Below are 15280 nucleotides of genomic sequence, written 5' to 3'. Positions count from 1 at the left end.
AGCTCCCTCCTGGATAGAAACAGGGCATGCTGCACGTGCCAGTGTGTGAAATGGGATAGAGGGTGTAAAGGCAGCAGATGTCTGACCTTCTTCCCACTACTAAAGCAGCACAGGGCCTGGCTTAAGGAACTTACAGCTTATTGCACACAACATGTCAGCACGTGAGCCAGTGCATACCTGACCTGATCAATGATGCAAATCAAGACCCATTACTTGTGCCGGAGCCATGTTCCGCCAACAGGAGCATGTATCCGTACGCTGGTTGAGGAGAGGAAATAATGGTTGTGTTAAAGGAAGCTATAGTTTTACCCGCAGGTCATTAAGAGAGATGGGTTCCTCACTCTAGAATAGATAGGGTTTCAATCAGTTATGTGTGATCACAGATCATACACCTGGACAGCACATGTGAATGAGCTTATTATTCTATTCGATCTGTTGTGGCATAAATGACAATTACCTAACATGTCTTTTTTTTTTTTGACTGACTGACAGACAAGATGCATTATTGTACAAATCTGTCCAAGGCATAAAATACACATAAAACACAACAAAGCTTGGGAGCTTGTTTCAATTCTGGTTCAATTAGTACAAGATGCATTCTTGTACTTGGCAAACAACACACGTGCCCACATAAAAGAAGAAATGTGTGACTTTCTTCTCTCGGGTGACAGAAAGCCTGGTAGCCTATTGTCTCTGTGAATGCCTTTCAGCGGGAGAGAAGATGCAATCATCTGCAAGCATATTCTCTGTCTCCATGGAAACTGAGCAGCAGTGAGTAGAAGGGGGGGGATAGTGAGTGTAGATAGGGGGGCGTGGTCTAAGCAGGCCCCAATGCATGCATGTTGGTTTCAAGGATGAAACAATGGCAGGAAGAGTGGGCTGTGGGCTGCCCCCCAGAACGCCTATGTTCATGTTTGTCTTTCCGACTCTCTCTCTACACAGTGAAGTCCTCAGTGTTGATTAAACTCCGAAGACCACCCATTTCTACTCTCTTTGGAGGTAAATTTACACAGAGGATTTATTGTGTCCCAATATCCTTTTCTTCCCTCTTGCTTTTTCTTGCTGTCTCTCTCTGTGTGTGTCTCTCCCCGTCTGTCTGTATTACCGCATGCTCTGTTCCTCTGTAGCCTATGTATCTATCTCCCTCTCCCATTCTCGCATGCACACACACACACACACACACACACACACACACACACACACACACGCACGCACGCACTCACACACACACACAAATGAATTGGATTGTCTAAAAGAAAGCTGAGACGACAATGAAAACAAAAACAGGATGCCAGAAAGAATTTTATCTGTCCATGAGGAATGATCTTCCCACCTAAATGTCCTGACAGAGGCTGCAGTACGGGGCCAGTTTAAATGAGTATAGGCAATGTTCCAACTAGTGTGGCTGAGTGTACAATAGTGAACATGTGCGTTTATCTATGTAGGCTGATATGAAAAGACATAAATACAGTAAGTGAAACATGATTACCCAGGAGTGTAGAAAGAGAGTAGATTACCCATGATGATAGAAATCAATCTCTCACGCACACACACACACACACACACACACACACACACGCACACGCACACGCACACGCGCACACGCAAGTGGTCACCAGTGGTCCTGAGGCGGTTCCAGGTGGCCAGCTAAATGGAGAGTTGGTAACCAAATGGATGGACTCTTATAGATCTTTAACTCTTGAGAGTGTAAAATTAAACCAAATGGACCCGACCCGTCTCAAGAGCCAGTAGCCTACCATTACCAAATCATACAAAATCTTATCCAACGATAACAAAATATTCCAAGTTTTGGGTCTGAGAGGCAAAATGTCATCAAATGGTGGTCTGTGGCTCAAATGCCGAATAAATAATGGACCTTAATGAAAAGGATTTAAATAAACCACTGCTAATCCATTCCTTCAGGTCAAAACTCTTTCTACAGCTGTTAATAATAATAGCTACGGCTTATTTATCACAGTTTAGCCAATTGATCCCAAATATTATTTTGTCACTAAATCCAATTAAGATGTTTTAAATGCACCATTTACCATTTTATTTATATTTATATTTATATTTACAAAAAAGGAAAAAATAAAGAAAGACTTTTACTTAGTATTTGGTCACCTGGTCATGATGTGATTGTTCTGTATCCGACACAGAAAAATCACAGGATGAAAATAAATAAATGGTCAGCAGTATTTAATTTGTTTATTGATTAGGTACCAGGGTGAGGGCAGGGGCACTCCCAATCATAGACTGTAGAAGCTCCCAATGCATGTTGTTGTTCTGCCTGGCGTGGTGACGTCACGTAAGCACTAAGCAGCAAGGTGACAGGGATAACGTGGATGGCAGCAGCAGCCCCAGCTCTGCAGCCAAGAAGCCATACCGGGCCATCTGTTTGTTGTCACTTTGTCTCGTATTTACACCACGCTGTACTCGAGTCTAGACACAGAATTTAAACTCTCCACTGCAGAGGGAATCGGATCTTCATGCACCTGACCGGGGGTTCGATGCTATTTTTCCAGGTAAGCTGACGGGCAGGTTCAGTGAAGCAGATTCCTTTGTTTTCGGCGACCCGCCCCTCCTGTAGGCTACGCCGCTACAGTTAGCAAAGCCTCCCGTTTTTTTAAGATTAATTATCGTGTTTTATAAAGGGACAGTTGTTATAGCACTTATGTACAATTGGATGTGTTGTGTTGTTAATCGTGTGCCATTTGCGCATAGGCTGATATTCCTTTCTGGGTTTCAGTCAGAGAGAACTGAGAGAAGCGTTCCAGGTTGCTAGGGTATCAGGACCTGTTGCTACGGAGCTTTTTTTTTGTTTTTTGCTCAAGTCAACCTTACAAAACTGTGCACCCTTCTTATGGCATTGATGCACAGTTCGGCAACTCATGCAAAAATTAGGCAAGCGTGTCAGTTTAGGCTTAATAGGCTATATTATTGATTAATAACGTATGCCACAGCTCTACCAATAATTCATTTCCATATCCCATTTGCAAATTGCTCAAGCACAAGCAATGTCCATTAATCTTTCCTTAATTTAATTGGACCAATTCGAATTATCATGTCTTTTATAGACTGTGATAATAGGGTCTACCCTATTAGGCTAATTATCAAAATCTTCAGGGCTTTAATTATTGGCTTCTCATGACCAGTATGCATTGTTGATTAATGGAAATATATATATATACACACACACACACACACACACACACACACACACACACACACACACACACACACACACACACACACACACACACACACACACACTATTTGTATAGAAATAGAAAAATATGAAATTCAATATTAATTTTTCTGAAGGCACCCAACCATGCATTGCCAGAATCACTTGGCCAGTTCATGTGATGCATGCAATTGGAGCTGTGTTCACTCATAGGGAAATGACCCAATCACCTAACAGTACAAATAGTACAAATTTACAAAATACAAGGAGAGTCTCCTTTGGACTCCAAAATGTTAATTTTTCAGGAAATATATATATATATATATATATTTTCAAAACGAAGCACTACTGCCCATCAAAGTTGGTGTTGTGAGTTTATATATTGTCAATTACTTGCATGAGAAGGAGAGAGGTGGTGGAGTTAGTCAGATGGGGGTCTGCATCAAGTTGGGGGTCTGTGACAGAAGTTGACACGAAACAGTTTGAGAACCTGTAAGCTTTAGGCTACCGTGTGCCACCCTGAAGTGACTTAAACTGTAGTATAACCAGTGTAATATATATGATATAGTACTTTGTTAGTTTTCAGTTTTCAGACAAATCATATCGTAAGTGCATCAGGACCTTGTGTAGTGGGAAACACAACAAGCTGGCAGAAAGAGAATGGAGAAAGTAAGATTCAGTTGGCTAAACATAGAAAAGTAGGGTGGATGAAATCTAAGAGGATGGGAGCGATATCAAGACAAAACTCTACTTCGCCGAAAAAGGAACGCAGATATAGACTGAGAACGAGATAAAAAAGATAGCTCTTGATAGGAAAAGTGTAGAAATAGGACAATGGAAGAGAAGTTAGAATTATCTAAGAAAAATGCAAAGAGGATGCAGTCTAAGAGGTTATTGGAGAACAGAAGACTGTATAGTAATTCATTAATAAATAATGTTAATTTATTGATATTTATTTTCATATTTTTTTAATTGGATGAGCTTTACACGGGTGTGATTTTATTACCTATGTTAAGAAAATAAATTCCTGTTTGACATGTCTTCAGAAACGCCATGCACACCACACAGACATATTAAAACCTGCGAGCTGACCAGTATACTAGTCTTTTTTTTGTGTGAAGATAGACAGGAAAGAGAGGGAGAGACATGCAGCAAAGGTTGTCATGAACGGGACTCGTACACGCAACACGCCGTCAGGCCAGAGCCTATATGTGGCATGCACCTGGACCAGTCGGCCAGCAGGCGCCCCAGTATACTACAGTCTTATAGTTATGGACAGCTATTCATTGCCTTGCTCAAAGGGCACTTCAGTGGTCTTGGGGAGGGGTGGTAATTCTCCCACCCCCGATTGTTCCTGAAAAAAGTGTGTTCCTCTAGTTTAAACCAGTGTTTCTGCCCTTTGTTTTTTAACACAAATCTTCTATTCTGGAGGTCCCTGACAAAAAAAATCAGATCGGGGTCTGCATCAATTTGGGGGTCCGTGACAGAAGTTGACACAAAACAGTTTGAGAACCATGCAGTGCTGTAAGCTTTAGGCCACCGTGTGCCACCCTGAAGTGACTTAAACTGTAGTATAACCACTAACCAGTGTAATAAGATATGTACTTCGTTAGTTTTCAGAACTTTGCACTGAAATTTGTCTTGCGACCCAGCGGTATGCAGCACATGGAAATACACATTTGACATAATGCAGAACAGAGAGAAAAATCCCTCGTGTCGGGACCCCCCAAAAATGGGTCCCGACCCAGTGTTTGTGGGAGCATTGGTGTAATCCACTACTCCATATGGTGGTTGAGAGTAACATATTAACAGCTCTCACTGCTCTATGCTCCTCAGGTACACAGCTGCGGCTGTGATTGAGATTATACGAGGTCATGAGGTCTTTGAAACAGTCAGTGGTCTGTTTCAACTACCAAGTAGGACTTTACGCTTGTGGTGTAATAAGTTGATGTTCTTTTGTTAAATTAAGAGTAGTAGGGCTGGGCTAGACAATGTAACTGAACAAGATAAGGTTCCCCCAGTTGGTACGGGTTCATTATGAACAGAACCAGAGACTGGTTCAAGTTTATTAAAGTACAGAAGGGTTATTTTAGCAGCTGATATAGGGTGAAGGCTTCAAGGCCTACTGGGTCCTCAAAAACGAAACATACGATACATACACAACAAATAAATCAAAACAATATAAATACGCAAGCAAATAAAGTAATTCAAGTAATCACCGCAAACAAAATCCAAACCATGCGATACTGGTTAATGGCCCAGTATATCACTATGTCCTCAACACCACTAGGGCACATGGCCCAACAAACATTCTGGCAAAGCCCAGTCAAATACAATATGGCACATACTGTAGCCCCTTTCGGGACCCTCGGTTACCTTTTCTGAATCACAGTTAGGCATACGGCCTCAAATGGCATCACAGATCCACATTTAACAAATAAAACAAACAACAACACCCTCTGTCCCTTGTGAAATAAATGTCAAGCTATACTGTATGAGGTTTTGATTACATTAACAGAGGGTCAGACCGTATTGTTTTCCTAACCGAAGCAAATGAGTTCACGGTTTGTGTTACCGCCGAATAATGTAGGCTGGCACACGCAGATGCCTGTGTTTGTGAATCGGCTCAGAGCAGGAAATAATGGCCCTCGCTAAAGGAAGCTAGTTTTACCTGATCATTTGGGCAGATAGAGTTCTACGCCGCCAGCTATGGTTTCAATCAGTCATTCATCACCTTGTTATGACCATCTGTGCTGTACACATGCATGTTACATGCAGTGGTGGACTATACTGTACAGTAAATATTCACGTTCAAAAACTAGAGGTTCGGGCCCTCACACCAACTGTATGTTGCACTGATGATTCGACCGATATGCCCATATATGGAGATCTCTGTATCTGTCAGTCCTTGTCCCATGTCCATATATGGGGCCCAATGAGTCCCTTCCTGGAAATGCAGTCAGTGGAGTCAGAAGTATAATGGGCGCGTTCGGAAATACCGCACCGGAGCGCCCTCGCCTATTAGTCGTCTCCACCAGGCCGAAGGCATGGGGAGAGAGAGTATGTTTTGCACTCCGTTGGCCTGGCCGATGCCAAACTCTGCACACACACTCCTTGGATGCCAACGATGAACCTCTGCCCCAAATTATTCAGAGCAGCCTGTTATAGCGCCACCATGAGGCCGATGTTTGCTAAACTCATTTCATTACATTACTCGTACACATTTTAGCCATACATCAGTGTGCTATTTCAGAACGCGCAAAAAAAAACAGATACTCCAAAAATGTACTTAAGCACAGTCCATAACTGGTTACATGTTTTGCATGGTTTCATGAACAATCCCGACACTGTCGTACGGCAACGTATAAATTAACGTGTTGACAGCATCAGATAAAAGACTCAGCTCGTTCCTTCTCACCTCCCACCTGCACATCATGTTGTAGCCAAACACTGCAGGCAGAGTTTGTAATGAAAGCTGATCAGCCACATCAGCACAGTAAATACACCCACATCTATGTAGGTGTGAGGCAGGAATTTGAAGCACATTATTCTAGAAGAGACTCCCGCGGCCTGCCTAGTGCGTAACACCGGTGAAGTCCAGTGGATTTATACGACAATCCATATAAATGTATATTACTCCCACCGTAGACTGGTGTGTTGAAGCTTAGAAAAAAGAATGTAGCTATTGGCCTGCAAACCTACTTCAGCTGCATCTCGTTTGGGAAGTCTTGGAACTGTATATGTTCTCAAATTAACTCTGTGTGTGTGTGTGTGTGTGTGTGTGTGTGTGTGTGTGTGTGTGTGTGTGTGTGTGTGTGTGTGTGTGTGTGTGTGTGTGTGTGCGTGTGCGTGTGTGCATGCATGCATATACTGTAGTGTACATAGTTTAATTGGAAATTTGGATATTATGTCTCACAATAGGTGCTTACATAACATAACACAAGGCATATGTAAGACATATAGAATTGTAGAATAATACGAAATCAAACCTGTGTGAACTGTTGCAACTCCCCTCTCCCCCTGCCTCTCTCTGTCTCTCTCTCTCTCTCTGTAATTATCAGGCAACAGTGCAACACTCTCTCTCTCTCTCTGTTTCTGGCACAACAGCGCCACTTTTGCCCCTACTGGTACTCTTAAGTGGTTGCACCACTCAAAAACAGGACGTACAGGAACACTTAATTATAGAGGTGATGATATGAATCCAAAGAATCATAATGACGTACAGTCTCTGGCTTGAAGCCATGGTTTTGTTTGCATGTGCTCCTGCTGGCTTGCAGCCATGGTTTTAATATTGTATTTGACTTTTAGAGTTGACTGACATGCTGCAGTGCCGTGGCTCTGCAGCATCGGACATCTGTCAGTTCAACCCTGGCATTTGGGGCTCTAAAAAATGTTGCCCGCCATTTTAAAATGTACACCCCGGCCAAATTTGTTTAATAACCCTCCTAGATGACAAACCCATTGAGAAATCCCCCATGTACATTTATTGAACAGACCGTGTATTGCGGCGCTGCACTGACTGCCACAAAGGACCTTTTCATTGATCAAAGTGAGGTTTGTTCAAACAAGCACATGGATGTTGTTGTACAATTTACAATTTAGGCATTTAGCAGACATTCTTAATCGAGAGCGACTTACATTAAGCAACAAGTAAGACGCGCAAACGCGGGAAGCGAACGCAGATCGTAAATTGCAATAACAATTAGAATAAATTACGAATTAGTGAGAAGTGTGTAGTACTCATGCATGTCACCATGACTCAGCCATAACCATATAAGGAGTCCCCAAAGCAGCTATACGTCCAAATATGGAGTGTGTTGCATCAATCACAAACAAATCACTCAGCTCCATATATGGGCACAAAAGCGGGACAGACAGACAGACAGACAGACAGACAGACAGACAGACACACACACACACAGACAGACATGATCTGCTAGGTCTCATAGTTAGTGCTCACTGCGTTCGCATACTTCGCAATAACAAAAAGCATGGCAATACAACAAGTAGTAATCATGAAACATGCATAATCACCTGACATATATCACCTGACGAAGCCTACACTGTCAGGAGGTGGTTTTCAAGTAGGACCCAAATGTAGGGATCTTAGAGGAACTCTATTCAAACAAAGAAAAGCAGGAGCTTAACACTAGCAAACAAAAACCGACCTGGAACTCAGGACACGAAACAATAATCCAACAGAGAACACAACCAAACACAGGGCTTAAATAGGCACAAGATTAACAGGACACAGGTGAACTCAAATCAACACAAGGATTGGCTGGGGGAAACAAGACACAGGTGAAACAACGAACCAAAAATCAGGGAAGGTGAGACAAGGCAGGAAACTACTACAAAGGAGGACAGGAAACACAAAAGCATCATTTCAAAATAAGATTCAGGAACACCAAACACAACACACGGAAGGCAGATCCTGACATACACAATGAAACGTGTCGTGCGAATAAAGCAGCAAAATGAAGCATTATAAGTCTTGTCCAGGAGCATCTTTTTGGAGTGTGCGGTCCCTTCCTTTTCTGAGGGAGGTTTTTCTCTGGTTTGCATATCATATCTTGCCTACCAGCACCTCCTCCACCTGGATGTGCACGGAAGTATATATACGGTGTAGATATATATATATATATATATATATATATATATATATATATATATATATACACTGTTAATTTCCATTAGCATGGTTTCCAGAGCAAGACATTAAATAAATGCCATATTTCTTGTCCTAGGACGAAAATGCCTAAAAAACCCTTGATGTAATGGGAAGGCCTTTTGACATCGTAACAACTATGGGCCAGTGGTTGATTGCAGTGAGACCTGCTGCAGTTTAGTGGAAGTGGCTGACTGTGTGATGCAGTGGAAGAGGTGAGGTTAGACGGCTGTGGTCAGCAGTCAGTACTGTAGATTGCACTGGGTCAACCACGACAACGCTATCAATGTTGTTCGTTTTGGCAAAATGTAAATAAAACGGGAGAGTAGGACGAGAGAGACAAGAGGCTTTAGATTCACGATAGAAAACTTTGGTTTGAATATTGTCAGGCAGTAAAGTAAGTCATGGTTCAACACATTTAAACAAAGCAGTAATAGCAGGAGTACATACTGTAGTTAGTATAAACAAAGCTAGAAGTAGACACAGGACTATGGACCCATGGCAGAAGTCATCTGTTTTGCATTTTGTGAACAAGCCAGTTAATGTTTGAATTCTAAAGGAATGTTTATACCAAAGATTTGCAACAAGACCACAAGTTAAAGTGGCCTATTTGCACAATGATTCAAATATGCATCGTCTGCATTCTGAAAGTAGCTTGTGACTTGACATGATGAATTGCAAGGAATGCTCTCAGCTCGCTTCCTATGACCTGAGACAGGGTAAATCACACTGCTGCACCTTTTCTGTGAAATGGTCTGTTATTATAACTAAAACTACAACTAAAATAAAAAAACTATTGTTAAAAACTAAATGAAAACTAAATAAGAGCAAAAATAAACAATGCAAAACTAATTAAATAAAACTAATTTGAATTACACTAAATCATCTTTGTTTAGTTTATTTGATGTCATGCATTCTTTCATCCTACCCTTTTCAGTTTCTATAAATCAAAGCATTCCTCCTAATACCTGAAAACTAAAATTAACACAAAAACTAGTCAATTCCTAAAGCTGAAATAAAAATTACTTACAGTATGCAGACTAAACTATTCTAAACTAACAGAAATAACACCAAACTAAAAAACCAAATAAAAACTAAAACCATTAATGAATATTTAAAAACTAATAAGTCACAGCTTGTTGCAAATGATTGATGTAAACTGGCCTAAAGATGCTGTAGTTTACTTTAGAGTGGACATCATTTTAAGATAAGCTTTCCGACCTAGATAGATGTCCCACTCAGACATACGAGCCACCTTCAACATATCAATTTCTGCAGAGTTAAGGATGCAGGGTTGCCTGTGCCCTGTAGTGAGGGACACACCCTTTCAGCTATTTGGGGATTGGTGGCTTTGTGGCCTTGATGGGCATCATAACTGCAATACCAGCCAGCACCCGCTGTTGGGAGCTCCCGGCTGTCGAAGGAAGACACCTGTTGGTGTCAGGGGTTGAACTAACAACCTTTCATAATATATTAGTCACTTTAACCATGGTGTCTCTATTTTAGGCATGTCATTATAGGCAAAAACCTTCAAAGATTTTTAGTTTCTTCAAGATCTTCAAGCTCACAATGCGTTGCTTTGCGACACAATGTGAGGTATGTAGATCTGCTATTGTGGGACAGTGCGACACCATCGTACAACCAATTACAAAATTGGGCTTGAGTGGTTAGTGAGCATATTAATTATGTTTGTGTCTCTGTGTAAATGTGTGGAGGTAAAGTATCCAGAAGTCTATTTGAATGTTATGGTTTGAATAAGTGAGCGAGTGAGTGAGTCAACTCTTCCAGTAGATGTGAGGCAAAAGCAGAATTTAACCTGTTTTCACCATTCCCAGAAACCATAGCGAATTTGTAACCAGTTCCAAAAGGTCAATGTCATTTTTCCGAAAGCATCTTTGCTAAATGATCATCTTAGTTTCAATGTAAGCCATTAAAACAAAGAACCATAGTGATGCGGGCGGCAGTGGCTCAAGGGTGGCCGGATGGTAACCACAAGGTCGCCAGTTCGGACCCGGGCTCCCCCAGAGTTAGTGTCAAAGTGTCCTTGAGCAAGACACTGAACCCCTAATTGCTCCTGATGTGCTGGTTGGTGCCTTGCATGGTTTCCGCCGCCATCAGTGTATGAATGTGTGTGTGAATGGGTGAATGTAATGCACAATCTCTGTAAAGCGCCTTGGATAAAGGCGCTATATAAATGCACCATTTACCATTCATGCGATGCTTTGGGGAAGTCTGTTCAAGTTCGAGTTGGTTTATTTTGGGGAGGACGTAAAATGCTACATGTTGTGTTGGTGAGTCAGTGTTTTTGAGAGCTGTCAGAGATAAGCGCTAAAAGTCCATGCTCACATTGAAGTAGGGACTAACCTTTTGTAAATGAGTAACAGTGAGGTGGATCATCATTTCCATTTACTAATTAAAGACCGTAGTGCCATGGTAGTGAATTTAAGAAAATACACACATCTCGCTGTATTTGCATAAAGAACTAATACAGCGCCGGTCCATCTTTAGCCAACCTAACCAACCACCCACCAGCTGTCATGCCGCCCACGACTACACTACACCCTCCAGTCATGCAAGCAGCTGTCCAGTTCCAGCCCCATCCAGCCATCCAGACATTCTCCTGTACCTCAGTCTTATGTCCCAGCCCCTGGCAGATATTTAGCCACTCAGACACTGTCCCTCCAACCCCGCTAACCCCCCCCCGACCCTCGGACTCTCTTCCTGCCCCAGGATGCAACGTAGTGACGTGCATGCCCGTGCACAGGGAGACTGTCCTTGTTCTGATGTGTTTATGCACTGAGACGCGATTACAAGGAAACAGCTTGCCAGGCGGGGGGGGGGGCAGGCAGGCAGGCAGCTGCTGTTTCCTACCACTCCACAGAAAGTTTGGGGGTACGTACAACCGCAGGATGCCGTGGGGGAGAAGTGGCTCGGCTGCCCGGCTCCTCGCGGGCAGAATCAATGGACGGCCCAAAGCCAGGTAGGATTAGGTCTTTGCTGCTGGCGGAGGTAAAGATCTATAGGGCTGCTGGGCTTGGAGGATCAGCTCTGGATTAAGCTACTCTGCTAGCTCCATTAGGCTTTGTGCTAGAGTTGAATCCACAAGTAGGCTGGTTATTAAGAAGAGTATCACTCTGTCAGTCCACGGTGTGGAGATTGGACTCTGGCATCCTGGTGGTCAAGGTTGCTTGCTTGCTCAATTCTATCTGATCTGATTGCTTTTATAGGACGGCTGTGATTCAAAATTGTGGCTCTATTATTCTTTTTTGTATATATATTATTTTGCCTAATTATTTTGTTCAAGGTCCTGTATATATGCTGTGACAGGCTTGTAGTATAGATTTTCTCAAGGCTGCCAACTGAGCCAACTGTTGAATTCTCTGGAAGCTAAGAGGCTTGCAGTGGAATTCAGCCATGAGGATTATAGACTGGTGTATCAGCCGCTTTCTCTGTGGATTACCGTGTTTCACCACTGGAGTTGGCGGTTAAGGTTACTTTGTGTTATTCCCCACAGGGATGTGGATGAACTTAGACAACGGCCTGACATTCTACTCATTCTTCTCTCGGAGTGCTTAGTTTCCTGTTGATATTTCATGTTGTGTGAGGCCCCCATGCAATGAGACACAACCCAACAGTATAGTATTCATTTCCACTCATTTCTTGAGCACAGTACGCAACCTACTAGCATGCTTTCTTTTGTTGTGGAGCCTTTGATAACGCTAGCAAGGTAGAGGGGGCTTTTCAATGGGTTTAAAAATAAACACGAGGCTGCCTTGCCTCTTGAGATTCCCAAGGCAAAACAAGGAAACCCGCCAAATCTGATCTGAGCCTTATTCATCCCTCTGTCAATTATGTCTGCAGGGGTTTTCCGCAGTGAGATTGTACAATAGGTATAGTTTTCTTAAGTCATGGGAAGAATTTTAATGTCACCCGCCACACACACGTTTTTGTACTTCCTTGAGTCCCATTTCTTTCATAGATGTGATCTTTGTTATGTTCTCATCTCTGCTCCTTGTTCATGTTGTTGAAGGTGAAAGGTCATCTAAATTGTTTCATTAAGCTCACATACCATAGGCTACTTTTTGCACATTTTGAAATGCATTTAGACATTCCTGCGTGCACGCTTACGGGTCGCTTTCCAAATTACCCGCAGGTGAAAACCAACAGGGTTGTTTGTCTCGTCACCCTAGCAGGTGCTGCTAACCTGTCTGTTTTCATGCTCCACACGTAGACTCTGTCATCTGCATGACAGGAGAGAGTGAAAGGGAGACGATAAGTGGAGGTTAATGGACGAGACAGGCACATGGTTATGTTGACAGTCCTGTTTCACTTGAGGAAATATCCACCCCCTCCCCAGTGCCATCTCTCACTTTGCTCTCTCCGTTTCTTTCTAAAAGACTTTCATTTTTAGCCCATTTTTATCGCATTTTTAGACGGCCCTTTAGACGAATATTAGACCAAAAAATGCTCAGTGGGATGTGTTCTTGCCTCTTACTCAAGTATGAGGACGACGAACTAGGATGTTGTCTTAGAGAAGGATTAAAGGCTTGACTATAGTGTGGTTTTATCTAGTCACCTAACTGTCATAACAGAAGTATGTGCCTGGAATTGTTTTGTTAAGCTCAACCACCAAAGTTATATGTTTGCTATGCACATTTGGTATTAACAAAGGACCATTGATCCATATTTGACTCATTTGGAGTTACATAATGCCACTCAACCCCACATGCCCAAGAATGATAGAAGCTAAAATGTAATTGTATTACAATGTAATTGTATCACTAAAACGGTTTGGGCTAGTCAGCTTGTCTGTTCATTCGCGAGGTCTTAAGTTGAACCTTGTAAATGTTTGTTTTTGAAGGCACATCTTTGATCTCAGTTACAGTACACTTAATTTGAACTTGCCACATAAATTGGAAATTCCATAACCATACACTGAAACATGAAATGTATTTATTTTAATCATAGTGGAAAGGTTGGCATATTTATCTCATGTTATATTAGTTACTAGTTTAGTTACTCCTGTTAGAAGCGTTACTGTTGGAAGCTGGTGGCCCTCACACGGGCGAGCAGGGTTTGTCAGCTTTGAGGGAGGGGACAGGTGTGACTGTGAATGAGGTGATGCCGTTTCGTCACTCCTTCCCTGCATTCCACCTCCCCACAGCACCCAGCTCACACATGAAGGCATAGGCCACAATAATTCCTCAGCACAGTACCTCTCTGTGACACAAGAACCTTCGGCTACAGGCTATGTACAGGAGAAACCGGAGCAGTTTGACGGATTTAACGCAAAGCCTATAGTATTTGTGCTGGACTATTAGCTCCTGGATTCCTTTTAGCACTGTGGATATTATGGGAGGCAGAGAAGAGCTGGCTGTGTTCAGGCTCGCTCCCAGCATGCCGTTCCCCCGCGCCAGAGTCAACCGATTCAGGCTCCGTCCGGTTCGAAGCCCACTCGGTAGCAGGCGTGTAAAGCCCTCCGTCCACAGCAAAAAGAAAAGGTAGGTCCACCTGTAGCTGCACTGGGCTTGAGGCTGGGTCAGCATGGTTCGCTGTTAACACGCTATATGCAAATATTTGGGTGAAGCGCGTTGGCAGTCTGGTGATGAGGTACTTTTGATACTATACTTTTGATAGTGAAGTGATAGTTGATAGTTGATAGTGAAGTGATAGTTGATAGAGAAGTGATAGTTGATAGTGAAGCCACAAACCATCATCAATATGTAAAGACAGGATTCAAAGCAATGCTGTGGCATAGTTTATATAATGTGGGTTTGTTAGAACAAAGTGGTGCTATGAAATGGCTTTCAATTACTCTAGTGCAGGTTTTGTTTTTCTGGAGGTAAGGGGGGGGGGGGGGGGGGGGTAAAACAGATTTAAGCATACAGTAGATTTACTAAATCTATTGCCCTTTTTTTGCTATTTTCCTCTTTTTGGGGAACTGAACCTTTGGTGGACAGAATTGGAGCTGTTCTCCATTCCGGGGTTTTGTTTTTTGTTTCAAAGGTTGGCATAACGTGCGCAGCCAAGACCACATGTTAATATGCATCCATTCAACAGTTGTAGCCTTGTGTCAGACTGACACTGACTGCCTCACATCTCTGACCTCTCATGCATGATGTGTTTGATGCATACACAGTAAACAGTGTCATGTGGTGGGACGACGGTTCAGGCTTTTTGCACAGCTGTGTTTGAGGCTGGCCTGTCAGCGAGCCAGATGTTGCATGAGGAGAAGAGGCCTCATTATGTCCATGTAGCTTGATGTACTTGGAGTTATCGGTGTGTTCATAGTAGGGCTGGTGGGAAGAGAAACATGGATCCTTTGTCTTGTGGGAGCAGTCTTGGCCACTTTTCTTTGAATTAGTTGGGACGTTCACCTGCTTTGCAATGCACCCTACTGCTGTATAGTATATGGTGTATGACCA

General features: G+C 42.7%; 1 protein-coding gene across 3 annotated transcripts in view; it reads left to right on the top strand.

The window, feature by feature from the left end:
• Positions 1-2387: 2387 nt before the first annotated feature.
• Positions 2388-15280, top strand: part of arhgap40 (Rho GTPase activating protein 40) — a 36451-nt gene continuing 23558 nt past the window's right edge. Inside the window, exon 1 of one of the 3 annotated variants that reach the window (XM_080784144.1) lies at positions 2388-2525. Coding sequence is in view for 2 of the 3 variants with exons in the window: in XM_080784142.1 (XP_080640268.1) it covers positions 14208-14356 (149 nt within the window). In the remaining variant the exon portion in view is untranslated. Of the gene's footprint in view, positions 2526-11700; positions 11836-14028; positions 14357-15280 lie in introns of those variants that run through there. The other 2 variants (XM_080784143.1, XM_080784142.1) reach the window with 2 other exon arrangements.

Source organism: Protomyctophum bolini (genome assembly GCF_963924005.1).
Source record: "Protomyctophum bolini genome assembly, chromosome: 2".
NCBI classification, from domain to species: domain Eukaryota; kingdom Metazoa; phylum Chordata; class Actinopteri; order Myctophiformes; family Myctophidae; genus Protomyctophum; species Protomyctophum bolini.
Note: the sequence above shows the minus strand (reverse complement) of the source record. Positions and strands in the feature narration are given on the sequence as shown.